Genomic DNA, 17,801 nt, shown 5'->3' with positions numbered 1-17,801 from the left:
GGGCTTGCTAAGTGAATTCTGCATATTTTAATCTGCAAATAATTCTAAAAGTTAAACTACAGTTATACTTTTCTTCCTATTCAAAAAGTATCTTAGAATAAGTATCACTAAATATACTAAATTTCTATAGTTCTGTGAGAAACTTAGAACTGCTAAATTCTTTCTTAAGTAAATAATTTAAATCCTGACCTAACATAATGGTTTATTAAGAATCAGTTGAACTGTATCAGAAAGATACAAGAAGATATTTGTTTTCAGTGACACAGTCTAGAGAGGTACTCAAAAAATATTCCTTGAATTTATAAGTCTAATAAACCACAAGTTACAAATACCTGGAGGTGCTAGTCTTCAATGTGATTTTCCCACAGGAATTAGTACCCTCTTTCACAACTTTTTTTATTTATTTTTTTTGTCTTTTTGCTATTTCTTGGGCCGCTCCTGCGGCATATGGAGGTTCCCAGGCTAGGGGTCGAATCAGAGCTGTAGCCACGGGGCCTACGCCAGAGCCACAGCATGGAGGGATCTGAGCTGCGTCTGCAACCTACACCACAGCTCACGGAAACGCCAGATCCTTAACCCACTGAGCAAGGGCAGGGACCGAACCTGCAACCTCATGGTTCCTAGTCGGATTCGTTAACCACTGCACCACGACGGGAACTCCTCACAACTTTTTTTAAAGCTAGATATTATACCTCTCTGCCTTCAATCTTTCATTTTTATTTTTTTCATGAAGTTTTGCTTCCTAACTTCAAACATTTAAAAAACCTCTCCTTCACACACACACAAAATCACAACATAAGTCTATCCTACTATAAAACATATTTAAAACATATTTAGCAAGAAAAGCATGTTCTCATATTAATGCTCAATGTTCTTATAAATTCCTTAAAAGTTCAGAATTGCTGAGACTTACTGCTTTTGTGTTCAGAATTCCTTTCTACTAGTTAAAATTAGAACCAAGTAAATTGTGAGAAAAAATTTAAAACTGTGATGGGTAAAAGGAGAATTTTAGAGTTAAGATATTATAAAAAGCATAAACTGTGGTTGCATGCTAGTTACTGGACTATACCAACTTCCAAAATAAGTGAAGCATTCTATGTGTTTTTGAGTAGTTACACATTATTTTTTCATATGTACCCCAAATCCTAATAGCTAAATAAGAATGCAAGAAACATTTGAGCAAAGTAAACAGGAGTCAGTTATGAACCTACTATTTAGATATTTCCACAACTGTCCTTTAGTAGATTAAGTTAGTACAGTGGCTAGTGAGTAGAAGCCAGACCCAGGAGTTAAGATTACCTGAGTATAAATACAATGCCCCTAGTTTTCCAAAGGCTTAAACTTTAATACTGTTGATCTTAGGAAAGCTATTTAAGAACTCTAAACTCAGAAAAGCTGAATAGCTGGAAAAAAACAGGGGAATACTTAACTACCTCAAAAGGTAAACTGTAGTTCATCAAATAACCCATATAAACTACTAAACACAGTGCCTGAAATACATTAAAGGCCTAGTAAATTTTAACTATTACTACTGAGGCAAGTGATCAGAATAAAGAGAAAAATCAGTATCAGTAAGATATAACTGAAAATGAACAATGGATTTTTAAAATATAGACTTTTTACTTCTAAAAATCTGTTCTAGAAAAAGTTTCACCTCCAAAAAATATCATTCTTACACACTTTTCCTTAAATAATGTCCACAGAGTACTTTTCCATGAAATTTAGGAGTTTCATGGGTCTCTCTAAACATGTACCATAACTGAAAAACACCTGATTACTTTGAAGAACTTAAGCACAATCCTAATATTTTGCATAAGATAACTTACTGCAAACACTTAAATTCAAAATAAGTTGCCTTAGTAAAAGTACAAAAAATTCCCACCCCACTAATATTAAAGTAATTTTAAACACAACTCTTGTCTACAATAGCTAATGCAACTGTTCCCATTTAAGTAATTTAAAGATTTTTTGAAACAACACTTGAATTCACATTAGTTTTCCTAATGGGATGGGAAAGGGACAAAAATGAGAAATAATGTGAAATCTATGTTAAACTGATACTTAAAATAGAAGGTACAGCAGAAAAAAAGATATTTTTTGTCTTTTTAGGGCCGAACCCTCGGCATATGGAGGTTCCTAGACTAGAGGTTGAATCGGAGCTGTAGCTACCAGCCTACACTACAGCCATAGCCACAACAATGCCAGATCTGAGCCCGTATCCTCATGAATACTAGTCGGGTTCATTAACCACTGCCTGACAGGAACTCCCAACATTCTTTATATGAAGATAAAACATGTATGGCAAAACGTAACAGAGTTAAGGCAGATGTATAGGTATTTACTATAATACACTATTATTTCAACTTTGTTTCAAAATTTTCAAAATTATAAACTGAGAAGGGAAAAAAGGAAAGATTAATGGCTTGCCTAAGGTCACACCAATTCAACAGAGGAGCTAAAAGCAGAAAAGCATGGGTCACCAGATTCTAAATTGTGTCATTCCTATCCTCCTATCCTTTGTAGAGTAAAACTTGCAAATCCCTTGCCATTTATTTAAATAAATTATTTAAAGCTCTTTCCACACTAGCAAAAATGATCAGGCCATTGTCTTAGTAATAACAGGGGAGAATCCTGACCCTGAATTTAAGACACATGGCAAATGACTACCCTAACTATAAAAGATTAAGTAACAGGCACATATACAAATAAGTTCTTTCGACTTTATTTTTTATAAATAAGTCTGTTCTCTAAGTGTAACTCTCCAAATTATTCCAGGGAAACTCAAATTTACAATCAAACAGCTTACTATTTGGAAAATACCACTTTCATGCTTTAAGCAACCTTTAGTTACTAGTAGAGAAATTACTTCCTTTAAGGTGTTAACTTTCTAATTTTATCTCAAATAACCACGAATTGAAATAAGTACTTCAAAAATACAGCATTTGGAAACACAAATATTTATCTAGATAATCTTTTGGATTCACTTTTTAACCTGTTTTGAAGACAAGTATCTCATGACTTTTAAAATACTATGAATTCTTATTTGAAATAATGTGCCATCTGGTCAACTAAGTAAATCAATAAAGATATTTATTTCCCATAGCCTACAATGTCTGTGAGCTTCTATATAACCAAAGGAGTGGGGGAGCAAAATTTATCTTCCCCAAGCAATTTGTGACAGAATTTAAAAACATTACTGAGTATATGATTTTATACGTAGAAAACGTCAATATAAAGTGCACAAATCTTGTAAATCATCTTTTCTAACTACAAATATAAGTTGTACAAAAGAAAAAAAATGAGGGCAAGAAGTTTGTACTTTCCAACAATTCTCAAAGACAAATAAGCTTGAACTCTGAGACACTGTATGTTTATACTCAACAAAAAATATACTGAAAAACACTACATAATGTCAGAAAAAAATTGAGTCAGGCAAAAATCATTAAGAGACTCAAAATGGAGTGTGCAGTTGTTAAGATGAGAAATTGGATTTTTAGAGTCTCAAAGTATCTCATTATTTCATTAGTTATACAAATAAAAACAGTAACGACACAGTAGAGAAAACACTCAACCCTGACATAACCAATAAGGAGTAAATTGATCATGTACCTCTGATGAGGACACACCACCATTTCTAGCTTTTCATTTATAGTGTACATAACCTTAATCTAACAAGGAAATAACAATTCTAAATTAAGACTGCTGAACTATTCAACATCCAAGGAGACTGGAGAGGAAATGACAACTGTACACAATGATCTTGGATTAGATTCTGATTTCAAAGAAAATTGCTCCAATTTGAGCCCTAGCCTGGGAACCTCCACATGCCTCAAGGCGTGGCCCTAAAAAGCAAAAACAGAAAATTGCTATAAAAGTCATTACTAGAACAGTAATTCAAGTAGAAAATGGAATGCAGATTAAAATTCTATTAATGTTAAATTTCCTAAGTGTGTGTTTACAAATGAGAATATCTTTGTTATTAGGAAATAAGTTATACTTAAGTATTAAAGGTCATGGTGTATGTAACCCATTCTCCCATGGTCCAGGAAAAATAGAATTGATAGTGTCAAATGTTAAAAACTAGTCAATCAAGTAAAGCAGGTAGCATACAATTTGAATCTTTGAAGGATAGTAAGAATTCCCTCTGTGGCACAGAAAGTTAAGCATCTGGCGTTGCTTACAGCTGCTGCAGCTTCACTTGCTGCTGCAACAAAGAGTTTGATCCCTGGCCCAGGAACTTTCACTTGCCACAGGTGCAGCCAAAAAGTAGAAAGCAACCAAGCAAGCAAGAGAAAGACAGAAGTAATGAATGTTTTGAGCATTTTCTCACCTACCAACATATTCTAATTAAGAGAATCAAAAAACCTTATTTACTTATTATAGCCTAATTGAAACTGATAATCAAAGGAAATGGTGGATGACAGAGTTCAAGTTTGTTGGCAAAATTCCCCAAATACTTTCAAGCTCTCTTGCAACAGTCTACATTTCCCCTATTTTGATGAGGTAATGTTATTTTTGACATTTCAGTTTTATGAAATCTGGGTATATAATGAGTACTTCTACAAATATCACTGGTAGCAAAATTCTCAATTATAGCTGGAGAGAGCCAATTCTTTTACAGACAGACCTTAACTGGAAATACTAAAATTACCATTTTAAAAATCGTATGATTAAAAAAACTATCAAAAGCCACTAAGGGAAAAAAAATTTTTTTAATAAAGGGACATCAGTTTAAAAATGGCTGAAACATTGCACTCATCTGTGTAACAAAAAATTTAGAAATGAATCAAAACTGAACTACAGGAATAGCTAGAAATAATGAATGGTTCTTTGTGACAACACTCCATTTCCCACCCCATTAAAGAGAAGTACTAATATAAAGACTCAAGTACTAACTAAATAAATGGGTGTTATAACCTGAATATGAAGATGTGGTACTCGTATTTCTTTCTCTAAGGCCGTACCTGCAGCATATGAAAGTTCCAAAGCTGGCGGGGGGAATCAGAGTTCCAGCCGCAGCTGCAAGCCTGCACCACAGCCACAGCAAGGCAGGATACAAGCCTAGACTGCGACCTACACAACTCACAGCAACACCGGATCCCTAACCCACTGAGTGAGGTCAGGGATGATACCAGAGTCCTCATGGATACTAGTCGGGTTGGTTCATAGCCCGCTGAGCTACGACGGACACTCCTGGTATTCTTACCTTTAAAAATTCTCCAGAGTAAGAGTTAGTTATCCAAAAAAAGCTGCAATAATTCTTTTAAGCCACATTATCCAGGTTAAGTGGCCCTTTCTTAACACGAGACCTCTTCACATGATTCTTAGGGTTTGGCACTTAGGTGATTAAAAAAGTTTATGGAGTCAGAAAATCAGGCTTAAAATCTAGGAATAAAGTTAAGTTTAAAAATAAACCGACAAACACAACACTAAACCTGACTGCAAATTTAATAGCTATCACACTGTCAAAAATACTACCATGCAAATAGTAGATGCCTCTAAGATTACTTCTTCATTATATACTGATTGTACAATCAAAAGAACAATCACTTTATACTCCAGACAGCTACAGAGGTATTCTGCCAGGTATGAGTCAACAATACTTCCATGATAACTGTAAAACTTGTTTGTTTTAAAAGATTCCCAGGTGATCTTAAAGTTTTGTTTGTAAACTTTGGCTCTAAGGGATAACAATCTCTTGATTTATTTTGCTCAAGTATAAAAAGGAGGTGATGCTAATTCATTTCACCTTCCAGCTCTAAACCTGATTTACACTTAGTATTCTGGCTTTAAATATTTAATACACATACAGTCATAGTTTGTTGAACTTAAAAAAATTTCAAGAAAGCCATCACTATGAAAGTTAACACTTTTTTCCTCAAATTCAATACGAAAAAGTTACAGAAAATATCACCATTTAAAACCATTTCCCAGAGTTCCCATCGTGGCATAGCACAAATGAATCGACAAGGAACCATGAGGTTGCGGGTTCAATCCCTGGCCTCGCTCAGTGGGTTAAGGATCTGGTGTTGCCATGAGCTGTGGTGTAGGTCACAGACACAGCTGGGATCTGGTGTTGCTATGGCTGTGGTGTAGGCCAGCAGCTGTATCTCCAATTAGACCCCTAACCTGGGAACCTCTATATGCCACAGGTGCAGCCCTCAGACGATAAAAGACAAACAAAAAAAAAAACAAAAAAAACCCCCCACCATTTCCCTTGTTACTATGTGAGGTGATGTATGTTAACTAAACACTGTGATAATCATTTCATAAAACAAATCATTATGATGTATATCTTAAACTTACATCAATTAGATCTCAATAAAACTGGAGGAAAAAAACCCCATTTTCCATATATTGGAATCTTTAGCACAAGACATAGTAATTTAGCTACATGAATATGCTAGAGCTACAAATTTGTATTAAAAAAAAAAAAGCCTGTAACTGAACATGTTCATAACATAAATAAAAGCATTAGAAAGATTTTGGGACTTTTTCATCTTTGGACCTTGTTACATATATTATTCCAAAACTACATCTCAATACTGCCTTTGACCTTAGAACTTCTATTTTCAGAACTATCACTTAACATTTCCAAATAGAAAAATTTTCTTTGGAGGTCTCCTAACATACAAAATGGTAAAACTTACCCCAGATTACGCTTCCCAGAGCTTTAGAAAAGCCATTTAGTTTCTCAACAGGTTGTAGTCAAAGCAAATGTCCACAACTTTGTTGAAGTTGCTGTGGATTCTGAATATATGGGGGAAAACTTCATATAGAATTCAATTTATTATGCCGTTATACTAACCGACTATTTGTTCTCTGTTCCAAAGTTCCTAAGAGCAAAACTGTTCAGTAATAAAAGTTTAAAAAGTAAGTTATTTACAAGCAAATAAATGCATTCCTGCCAACATCTAGAAGTTCAGGTCTTAATAGACATCAATAGTACCAGTTTCAACATCTCCATTTCTCGGAAACGCCTTGAACCAGACTCACTCATTCAAAAGGAACTGCTGTAGGTTTAAAGCACACACTGTACAAAATAAAGACAATGAACCCATTAGAAAACACCTCAGCAGAGGTCTTTTTGTCTTTTAAGAGAAAGTCAATTAACTGCCACCAGGTTCCCTTATGTTCAAGGCAGAACCAAAAATGCAGAGCACCCTAAAGGGGCTTTTCTGTGTTAGGATTAGTTCTGTTTCCAAATATAGAGGTCTCTAACTGTGTAATATTCTAAAAGGCTTATTTATTCAGATGCCACATGTTGGAGCATATTTTTAATTAATATCTCCTGGGATGGGGTAGGAGTTGTATACCAAGTTAATCTCCTAAGATCTTACTGACAGTATCTAATAATTTTTTTTAGAAAATATTAGGTATTGTAACGTTAAGAATTGTTATTCCATAAATGCCCAAGTAAATGAGGCTAAACCACTACCCTCAGGGAAATCTCAAATTGCATGATCCAACAGCTCTTGATGTTTCACAACAAATTTTATAAGGTACGCATTCAAACAAAAAAAAACCTGGTTAGAGATCTTTTCCAGATTTTCAGAACATACCATAATTCTTATTAGGTATACAAAAAGAATATAAAAAAGCTGGGTTAAAAATTTAAGACAACTTTGAAGGGGGAGAAAAAATGACCCCTTTTTTCCTACTATTTTTTTTTTTTTTTTTGGTGAGCCCAACGATCACAAATTTGCTTTATGAAGTTAAGAAATATAAATATGGGGAGTTCCCACCACGTGTGGCTCAGGGAGTTAAGAACCCTCTCTGTGAGGATGTGGGTTCAATCCCTGGCCTGGCTCAGTGGATTAAGGATCTGGCATTGCTGCTGCAGTGTAGGCTGCAGATGTGGCTCAGAGCCTATTTGGCTATGGCTGTGGCACAGACTGCAGCCACAGCTCCAATTTGACCCCTGGCCCTGAAAACTTCTATATGCTAGAGGTGTGGCCATTTGAAAAGAGGAGAAAAAAAAAGAAATATAAATGTGGGAGTTGTGCTGTGGCTCAGTGGGTAAAGAAACGAACTGCAGCAGCTCAGGTCACTGGGGAGGTTGTGAGTTTGAACCCAAGCCTGGTGCAGTAGGTTAAACAATCTTGTGTTGCCACAGCTAATGCCTGGATTCAATCCCTGGCACGGGAACTTCCATATGCCATGGGTGTGGCCAGAAAAAAAAGAAATATAAATATGATCAGAGTAATTAGTACAGCGTATGGCTTGAAAATAAATAGCTACATTTCACAAAGAATGATAAACTATGCAGAGGACATAAAGAATAGAAAAAAGATTTTTTAAAAGAAAATTTATCTAAATTAATTATACCTTTTGCAAACAGTTTTATTACACAATGCCTGGAGTGAAAAGAAGAGGTGCCAAGGTTAAAAAAATGAATAGATCCAGTTAGTAGAACTGACAACACCTAAACATCTATGCTACGATAATGGAAAGGAAAATGAATGGAATAAGATATTTCAGTAAGACCTAAAATAGAAGTTTACTACTCTAAAATTAAATGTTTCCTTTGTTTTAAAAATATGTAATTATTCATATCATTTCCAGATATTTGATCACTCAGCTCAGTGTTTGCAAATAATGTGTTTTCTTTTATACCCCTACACTACATTTATACATGCATTTAAGAAACTATACAGGTTAAAAAAAGCATATTGCATTTTAGAGAACAATCTGAATAATCACACAGACATAGACCAACATTTATTACAAACAGGAAAAGAGCAGATCTATAAGAAAAAGAGTACAGATTTTTTTAAAAAAAGATTGCAAGCTAAGGTATAGAAATCATAATCTATATAATTCAAACTTCATCTGCATTTAAAAAATCACATTGCTCAATATTTACAAAAACATTATAATACAATAATTTAAACTGCTAGTTAGAGGAATTAAAACAGAATCGACAGTGGAGAAGTTTACTTCAATTTAGGTCACCCATGTTCCATCCTGAGTTCACTTCCATTTTCCAAGAAGAAAGGTATTTTTAAAAGTCATTTTTTTCCCAGGTAGAAAGGTTATTTTGAAAAACTGAAATATGTACTTCACAACTCATTATTTATAAGGAAAGGATTCACGTTAAAAAAATTTTTAATGAAAGGCAATCAACTCTCTATATACTTTTATTAAAAGAATTACAGCTTTCACAGACAGCAAGATACATTGTTGCTATTGCCAGCAGCAATACCTTCTTCATTTCTCCTTCAGCTAACAATAAAAATCATCCTTTTCACAGGAAAATTTCTTATGAATGTGGCCCAATTCAAAACAAATTAGATTTTGTAGCTTACATGCTGTCACATTACCTAGCTACATGAAAAGCTACAGAAACCACAAGGGGGAAGAACAACTTTAAAAATATGGCAAAACTATAAATTTTCTTAATTTTGTTAATACTTAGTGACCCTTTTAATCACTCTAAATAGTGGTTCTTTAAAAAGCACTTAGGTTCTAAAGGTATTTCATTTAATCCTAGCATTTAAAAACATTTCTTAAACCCAAAAATACAATGCACTGTAGATTTAAGACATCCTGAATATAAACCATAAAGCCAGATGAAAATGTTTCCTTTACTAAAACCAAGCAGCAGGAAAACTATTTTCATATAACAATTTAGATTCTACACTTGGTAAGTATATCACTTTGAGAATTGTCATACAATTGTTTGCTCTTATGATATAGGTAAATCAAGTAATATTTTGGAATTCAGAAGTAAAGCAATTCATTCCATGCACTTGAGGCAAAATGTGATCTCTATAGGATATAACACTAAAATAATTTGGCCTAATTTTGAAATTATGCACATATTATAAACACATAGATTTGGTCCTAAATGTCCTTTCATTAAAGCAAGAGAATTTTACCTCCAATAAGCAAAAATAATAAAAGCAGATAGGTAATGAATTAAGGATGACATTTTAAAGTTCAAGTTTACACAAGCAGGTAAATATTGCTAAATGCTCATTGCTGAGAAACACTGATATACTGGCAAATATTAAAATCAGACTGGTGTCAGTAACTTCTGTACTAAAAATTATTTATAATATGCTCCCATTTGTAACTCATGTTTCAAGTTTAAAAACAACCCTCCTCCAAAACATTCCTCCCCCTCTGTCACTTTGTTCTCATGTAGGATTTATAAGAAATTTCTCTGGGGAAGCAAATTATCTCATTTTTAAAGATGTATGTGCCTTCTATTAGAAAAGAATTAAATGTATTTGGATTCACACACACTGGTTTAACTGAACATAAACAAAAGAAACAGTACAATTTTCCATCATGAAGTACTGAGTTACAACAAATGTATTAAGAAAACTTTATTTTCTTGAGAGTGCATACAGGATGTTATGTAAACACTGTTAGTATTATCTTTAATGTAAAGACATTATTATTTCAGATTTTAATTTATTATAAATAGGTTATGTGTCTTCTCCAGAAATAGTAAAGGCCATACTGGGTGATACGGCCAAAGAAAACTTTAGCCCCTCACAGCCTAAACAAAGTACAAATGAGAAAATAAAAAATAAAGAGCAAAATAGGAAAGAGAAAAACACAGCTCAGGATATGCATTCTGAAATTTGCATTCAATTTAATATCTTAATTCCTAAACCAGAAATATAAACTTTATAAAATACACATATATCTTCTTTACCATTTTTATCAAAAGATGTTGTACACAAACATTCATATTTGTGTGTGTATGAGTGTAAAACTGCAAACATTACCAACTAAATGAATTGGGCAACTGCTAATAGCTCTGAAATATTACGAGGAATGAGCTTGTTATTCAGATAACTTCCATCCCCTTCAAATAGCATCTGGTCTTAGAACTCTTTCTAGGAACGCAGCTTGTATTTTTTGCTAGGAAATGGGAAAACAGACTCACTGCGCCAATACAGAATAGAGTACCTAACAGCCAATTTCATTCGATTTAGCTTATGTTAGAATAAAATGCATGAATAATGCCTGAGTATTTGAGAAAGGGAAAGAAATATCTAAAACTCAGAAAGTACTACTTCATTATACAAAAAATTATGTACCAATTATGTCAATTTCTGACGAGTTTGCATATAAGCTAACATGTTGGTAAAGTCAAACTGGAATGCAGACCTAGTTGATCCAGGTTCCCTGCTTTAAGAGTATTACAAAGCAGCACTGGCTTCGGCATACTTTAGACAGGCCTATGCACTCACCTGGTGAATTTCATGAATGTCTACTCTGATGATTAAATATACTAAGGAAAGAAATGGTCCCAAAGGATAAGTGATGAAACCTTAAGAACATGATCTTGGTCCAAAATCACAACCAGACTCAACAGAAGGTACAATCTCTCTCACACATACAAACACACAAACACACAAACCACATACACAACCACACAAAAAAAACTTCACACACACAATGTTCCTACTATTGTCCAGTAATCCCCCCTTCCAAAGTAATACAATATAAACTATAGCACAAATACAGTGAGTACACTGTAGCCTCAATTTAAATCTGCTGTTGGTTGGGTCCAGTCTAAAGGACACATCACAGGTGACACTGTGTTATGTGAAAGTCTGTTCAGTACTGCTGAAGACTAAAGCCCTTTGACAGGTCCAAAACAGACTCAAATTTCAGCTATTGTGGAAAATTTATGACGAGGCTGCAGTGTACTTGATAATGTTGAGAATTTATATTACAAAACTGATTACGAAAAATAATACTTCGTAAGTTTTAAAAAAGAAATGGATATCATTTTCAGCTTAATGTGGATATCAACTATTCCCATCTCACCTCTTCCTTCTCATTAACACATCACCTGAAAAATGATTACTTGGTGCCAACTGTTACTGACACATTAACAGTTTATTACCGTATTGATCGCTAATCCCAGTCTTCAAAAATAAACATTTCCCTTCTAATCATAATCAAGAATGGGGCCTTTACACTTTAAAATAAAACATACCTGACTTTAAATTTCAAGAAAATTAGAAAAACAAAATCAAAGTATCATTGGGTAAATTATGATTACATAGGTTTGAGTTCATATTAGCTTATTCCTGTATAATGTAAATGTTATCCTATAGAAAAACTTTTAAATTATTGAAGTGCTTACATTTGTTGACAAACCATGCATTTTCACAAAATCCAAAATAATTTTTCACCTAAAGGTTTCATTTCACCAGAGACACTCAAAATACCCTATAAAACTAAGTTAACATTTCTGTATTTTCTTATACCATTCATATTAGTTTGTAAGTAGGAATAAAAAGAAAAATGAGTTCTAAATAAATGACACAGGAGGCAATAAATTGACACATGACAAGTAAATAAAAGGCTAAAGCACTCCAATACCATTGAAACTGTTTTAATGTTGTTGCAACTCCAAAATGCAACAATCATCAGCTTGTAAAGACCCATATTTCAAAAATTCATTTTAATTACTCCTTCATACCTATTTTACAAAATAAAGGCAAGAGACATTTAAATCCTCCTTGTCCTAGTTTTGCTATCTATGTTCCTAATTTGTTTTCTAACACTATAGTGTATGCTGCAATTCCCATCAAATACTATATAAGAAAAAGTAAAATAAAATATTAACCTCTGCTTCAATGTACAGTTTCCAGAATCTGCCAGAACTGGGGAACTGGGCAACAAGGCGTTCATAAGTCTTCCGTGCTTTGTCTATAGGTTGATTCTAAAATTGAAAACCAATAAACAGCATTTACAATGTTAGGATTATGAAAATATTATTTACTGCAGAACCAAGTAGTGTGATTGGACCCATAGAGAAGGAAATGTAATCCTATATCACTAAACCTGTGCCTCTCGAATGAGAATGCTCCAAGCGTCAAGGTCATAGGGATTCTCTTCTAATTTCTTTTCGGCTTTCTTCACCTTCTCTGGGACATACTCAGCTGCCTGGGAGGGAAAAGAAAATAATGAACTGAAGTTACTGTTTTAAAGATTTCATGCCTAATTTAATTCCAGCACAACATTTCAACCTCCAGATGTAGTATCTTAATACAAACCATAAAAATGTCCTCTTATAAAAGAGGCCTGCATTTTTTATTATATACACACACATATACTATCTTACTATAAATTCCCTGCATAACAAAATCAAGTGAAAACATATTTTTAGAAAACATTTTTAGATTTAAATAAATCCATCTTTTATATAAAATAATACGAAGTAGCAGTTCTCAAACGTTGTGGTCTCAGGATCCCTTTTATACCTTTAAAAATTACTGAGTACACCAAAGAATTTTTGTTTATTGTGGGTTATCTCAGTATTTACCACTTTTCTTTTCTTTTCTTTTCTTTTTGCTTTTTAGGGCTATACCTGCAGCATATGGAGGTTCCCAGGCTAGGGATCTAATCGAAGTTACAGCTACCAGCTTACACCACAGCCACGCCAGATCTGAGCTGCATCTGCAACCTACACACAGCTCATGGCAACACTAGATCCTTAGCCCACTGAGTGAGGCCAGGGATTGAACCCACAACCACACAGTTCCTAGGCGGATTTCTGCTGCACCACAACAGGAACTCCAGTATTTACTACTTTAGATATTAAAACTGAGAAAAAAAAAATTCACCCAGGTACAATAACAATAAAATTATTTACATGTTAACACAAATAACATTTTTATGAAAAATAACTTTAAAAATTCACTAAGAATATCCTTATTACATACACTTAAATAAATCTGTTTAATGTCAGACTTTAAAATGTAGTTCCTCAGAAAAAAATAGAATTACCATATGATTAAACAATCCCATGCCTGGGCAAAACTATAATTCAAAGACACATGTACCGCTATGTTCAAGAAGCACTATATTCACAATAGCCAATATATGGAAACAGCCACAAGTCCACTGACAGATGACTGAATTAAGATGTGGTATGTGTATATAATGGAATACTACTCAGCCATAAAAAGAAATAATGCCCTTTGCAGCAACATGAATGCAACCAGAGCCTATCAACTAAGTGAAGTCAGAGAGACAAATAGCATAAAATATCACTTTTATGTGGATCTAAAATACAGCACAAGTGAACCTAGCTACAAAGCAGACTCACAGACGCAGAGAACAGACTTGTGGTTGCCTAGAAGGGAGTGCCCGAACTCGGAGTCTGGGGTTAATAGATGTAAACTATTACATTTAGAATGGATAAACAACAAGGTCCTACTGCATAGCACAGGCAACTATATCCAATCTCTTGGGATTAAAAAAAGTACATATGTGTATAACTGAGTCACTTTGCTATACAACAGAAATTGGCACAACACTGTAAATCAACTAAACTTTAATTTAAAAAAATTTAAAAAGGAGTTCCCACTGTGGTACAGTAGGTTAAGGATCTGGGCATTTTCTCTGCAGTGCTACAGGTTTGATCCCTGAGCTGGTGCAGTGGGTTTAGTATCCAGCACTGTTGCAGCTGTGACTCAAATTCAATCCCTTGCCCAGGAATGTCCCTATGCCATGGATGGGGTCGGAAAAAATAAATTAAAAAATGAAAAAAGAGAAAACACTAACCTCAAAAAAAGGTAGTTGGATTTTCGTATCTGCTTCTGCAATCTACCTACTGCAATATCAAATCATGTAAAGATTCCACTTACACTCATAAGAGATTATCACTGAAAAAAGCAAATAATGTCTTACAAAACAGTATGCAACTCACAGACCCTCTGAAAGTCTTAGGAACCCCCAGGGTCCCTGAAACAGCTTTTGAGAAACATTGCTATAGAGAATTCATCCTCAGCCACAAAGAAAAGGCATGAAATGACATTCTATTTTGATGTAAACGTTTTAAAAGCATGATTTACAAATCGTATATACAACAGAGTGGTAACTAAAAGAAATTTGCAATAAACAAACTATTAAGGGTGGCAGAAGTACAGGTGACTTTTTCCTTTTTTCTTCTTTTTTGGCCACCTCATGGCATATGAAATTTCTGGGCCGGGGATCAGATCCAAGCCACTGTTGGGACCTGAGCCACAGATATAGCAATGCCAAATCCTTAACCCACTGTGCCAGGCCGCAGATGGAACCTGTGTCCCAGCAATCCCAAGACGCTGCAGATCCCACTGTGACATAGCACAAACTCCTCCCGCTTTATTTTCTTTCCTTTTTATGAACAGCACAGTCACAGCAACACTAGATCTGAGCCCTGTCTGCGACCTACACCTCAGCCCATGGCAACACTGGATCCTCAACCCATTGATCGAGGCCAGGGATCAAACCTGCATCCTCATGGATAACTAATGGGGTTCGGTGAGCCAAAACGGGAATACCAATCTTTCAATATTTTCTAAACTCTTTAATAAGGCAGTTGTATTTTCACTATAGAAATAAAATCTTAAAAAATCAATAAAAAAAAAGGGAAAAAATACATAAAAAGTATCTAGGAGTTCCCATGGTGGCGCAGTGGAAACGAATCCAACTAGGAACCATGAGGTTGTGGGTTTGATCCCTGGCCTCACTCAGTGGGTTAAGGATCTGGTGTTCCATTAGCTGTGGTGTAGGTTGCGATGCAGCTCGGATCTGGCATTGCTGTGGTTCTGGCATAGGCCAGCAGCATCAGCTCTGATTCGACCTCTAGCCTGGGAACCTCCATATGCCGTGGGTACAGCCCTAAAAAGACAAAAAACAAAAAAAGACAAAAAAGAAGAAAAAAAGTATTTAGGGGAGTTCCCTTCGTGGCTCAATGGTTAACGAACCCAACTACTATCCATGAGGATGAGTGTTCGATCCCTGGCCTCGCCCAGTGGGTTAAGGATCCAGTGTTGCCATGAGCTGCGGTGTAAGTCTCGGACGAGGCTGGGATCCCATGTTGCTGGGGCTGTGGTGCAGGCCAGCAGCTGAAGCTGTGATTAAACCCCTAGCCTGGGAACTTCCATATGCCACAGGTGCATCCCTTAAAACAAAGTATCTAGGACCTGAGGCATAAATACAAGTATAACTTCTCAAATAGTTGTCCGGAATATTACTGTGTATCACAAAAAGAAAATGACACTCAAATAAGTCAGATAAATATTAATTTGTATGAAGTTTTGCTTTGCCTTTTTTGTAGAACTTATTGAAATCCATAATATGCCAATAAACATTAGTAACATTCAAGACGGGATAGGGAGGGAAGCCCCATAACCTTTTCCCTCTTTCACTTACTTTTTAAGTGGCAATTAATAATCTCATTGAGCAATTCTAGCAAAATACCAATTGGGAAAAAGTTTTAAAGTCATCTGTTCAGGGGAAAAAAACTACTTTGGAGAAATATACCTTTCTTTGCAATAAATCACTTTCCACCACTGATAAGTATACATTTATTTAGAAAGAAAAACACGCTCTAAAAGACTATTATATAATTTTCATCAAAATTATAATGTTCTGCATCTCCTTAGAAAAGAAAATCATGGACTTGGAGAAGAGACTTGTGGCTGCCTGATGGGAGGGGGAAGGAGTGGGAGGGATCGGGAGCTTGGGCTTATCAGACACAACTTAGAATAGATTTACAAGGAGATCCTGCTGAATAGCATTGAGAACTTTGTCTAGATACTCATGTTGCAACAGAAGAAAGGGTGGGGGAAAAATGTAATTGTAATGTATACATGTAAGGATAACCTGACCCCCTTGCTGTACAGTGGGAAAATTAAAAAAAAAAAAAAAAATTATAATGTTCTGGAGTTCCCGTCGTGGCGCAGTGGTTAATGAATCCGACTAGGAACCATGAGGTTGCAGGTTCAGTCCCTGACCTTGCTCAGTGGGTTAAGGATCCGGCATTGCCGTGAGCTGTGGTGTAGGTTGCAGACTCGGCTCGGATCCTTCGTTGCTGTGGCCCTGGCGTAGGCCGGTGGCTACAGCTCTGATTCGACCCCTAGCCTGGGAACCTCCATATGCCGCGGGAGCAGCCCAAGAAATAGCAAAAAGACAAATAAATAAATATAATGTTCTAATACAGAAGAACTTTGTACGTAGCTTGCTCAAGAAACTTAAACTAGAAAAGTTTTAAGAGGGTCCACTGGCCCCACCCACACAATAAAACACAAATGACACAATAAAGAGCTCTGCAATGATGATAAACAATCCCTGGGTCAGGATGGTTCAGAAAGATAACTATATGTGGAAAATAAGCAAATAATAAAGGTGGCATTTCTTCCTTTTTTTTTCTTTTGCCATTTCTTGGGCCGCTCTCGTGGCATATGGAGGTTCCCAGGCTAGGGGTGGAATCGGAGCTGTAGTCTCTGGCCTACGCCAGAGCCACAGCAACGAAGGATCCGAGCCGCGTCTGCAACCTACACCACAGCTCACGGCAACGCCGGATCCTTAACCCACTGAGCAAGGGCAGGGATCGAACCCACACCTCATGGTTCCTAGTCAGATTCGTTAACCACTGCACCACGACGGGAACTCCAATAAACGTGGCATTTCAAATCAGAATGTTGGGGAGTTCCCTGGTTGGCTAGCAGTTAAGGATTCTATTGTTACTGCGGTGGCTAGGATTCAATCCCTGGCCCTGGAACTTCCATATGCCGTGGGCCAAAAACAAAACCACACAACAACAGCAACAAAAAAACCCACAAACAAATCATAATGTTGGTTATTCAATGCATGGTGCTAGAATAGCTGTATCTGTCAGAGTAACTGCAAAGTCAACTATCAAAGTTGGATTCCTATTTTTTTCCTTTGTTACCAAATTAATTTCAGATAGATTACAGACTTGAACATTAAAAACAAAACACAAGAGGGAGCTCCCATTGTGGCACAGCAGAAATGAATCTGACTGGTATCCATCA

General features: G+C 35.6%; 1 protein-coding gene across 1 annotated transcript in view; it reads right to left on the bottom strand.

Moving 5' to 3' along the window:
* Positions 1-17,801, bottom strand: part of CSTF3 (cleavage stimulation factor subunit 3) — an 81,685-nt gene that overhangs the window by 47,381 nt on the left and 16,503 nt on the right. The window contains exons 2-3 of the mRNA XM_047776044.1: positions 12,820-12,921; positions 12,602-12,697 (exon numbers count right to left, since the gene is read on the bottom strand). Coding sequence (XP_047632000.1) covers positions 12,602-12,697; positions 12,820-12,921 — 198 coding nt within the window. The remainder of the gene's footprint in view (positions 1-12,601; positions 12,698-12,819; positions 12,922-17,801) is intronic.

The sequence above is a fragment of the Phacochoerus africanus genome, chromosome 4 (assembly GCF_016906955.1).
Source record: "Phacochoerus africanus isolate WHEZ1 chromosome 4, ROS_Pafr_v1, whole genome shotgun sequence".
Lineage (NCBI taxonomy): Eukaryota > Metazoa > Chordata > Mammalia > Artiodactyla > Suidae > Phacochoerus > Phacochoerus africanus.
This window is presented reverse-complemented; position numbering and strand designations above follow the sequence as displayed.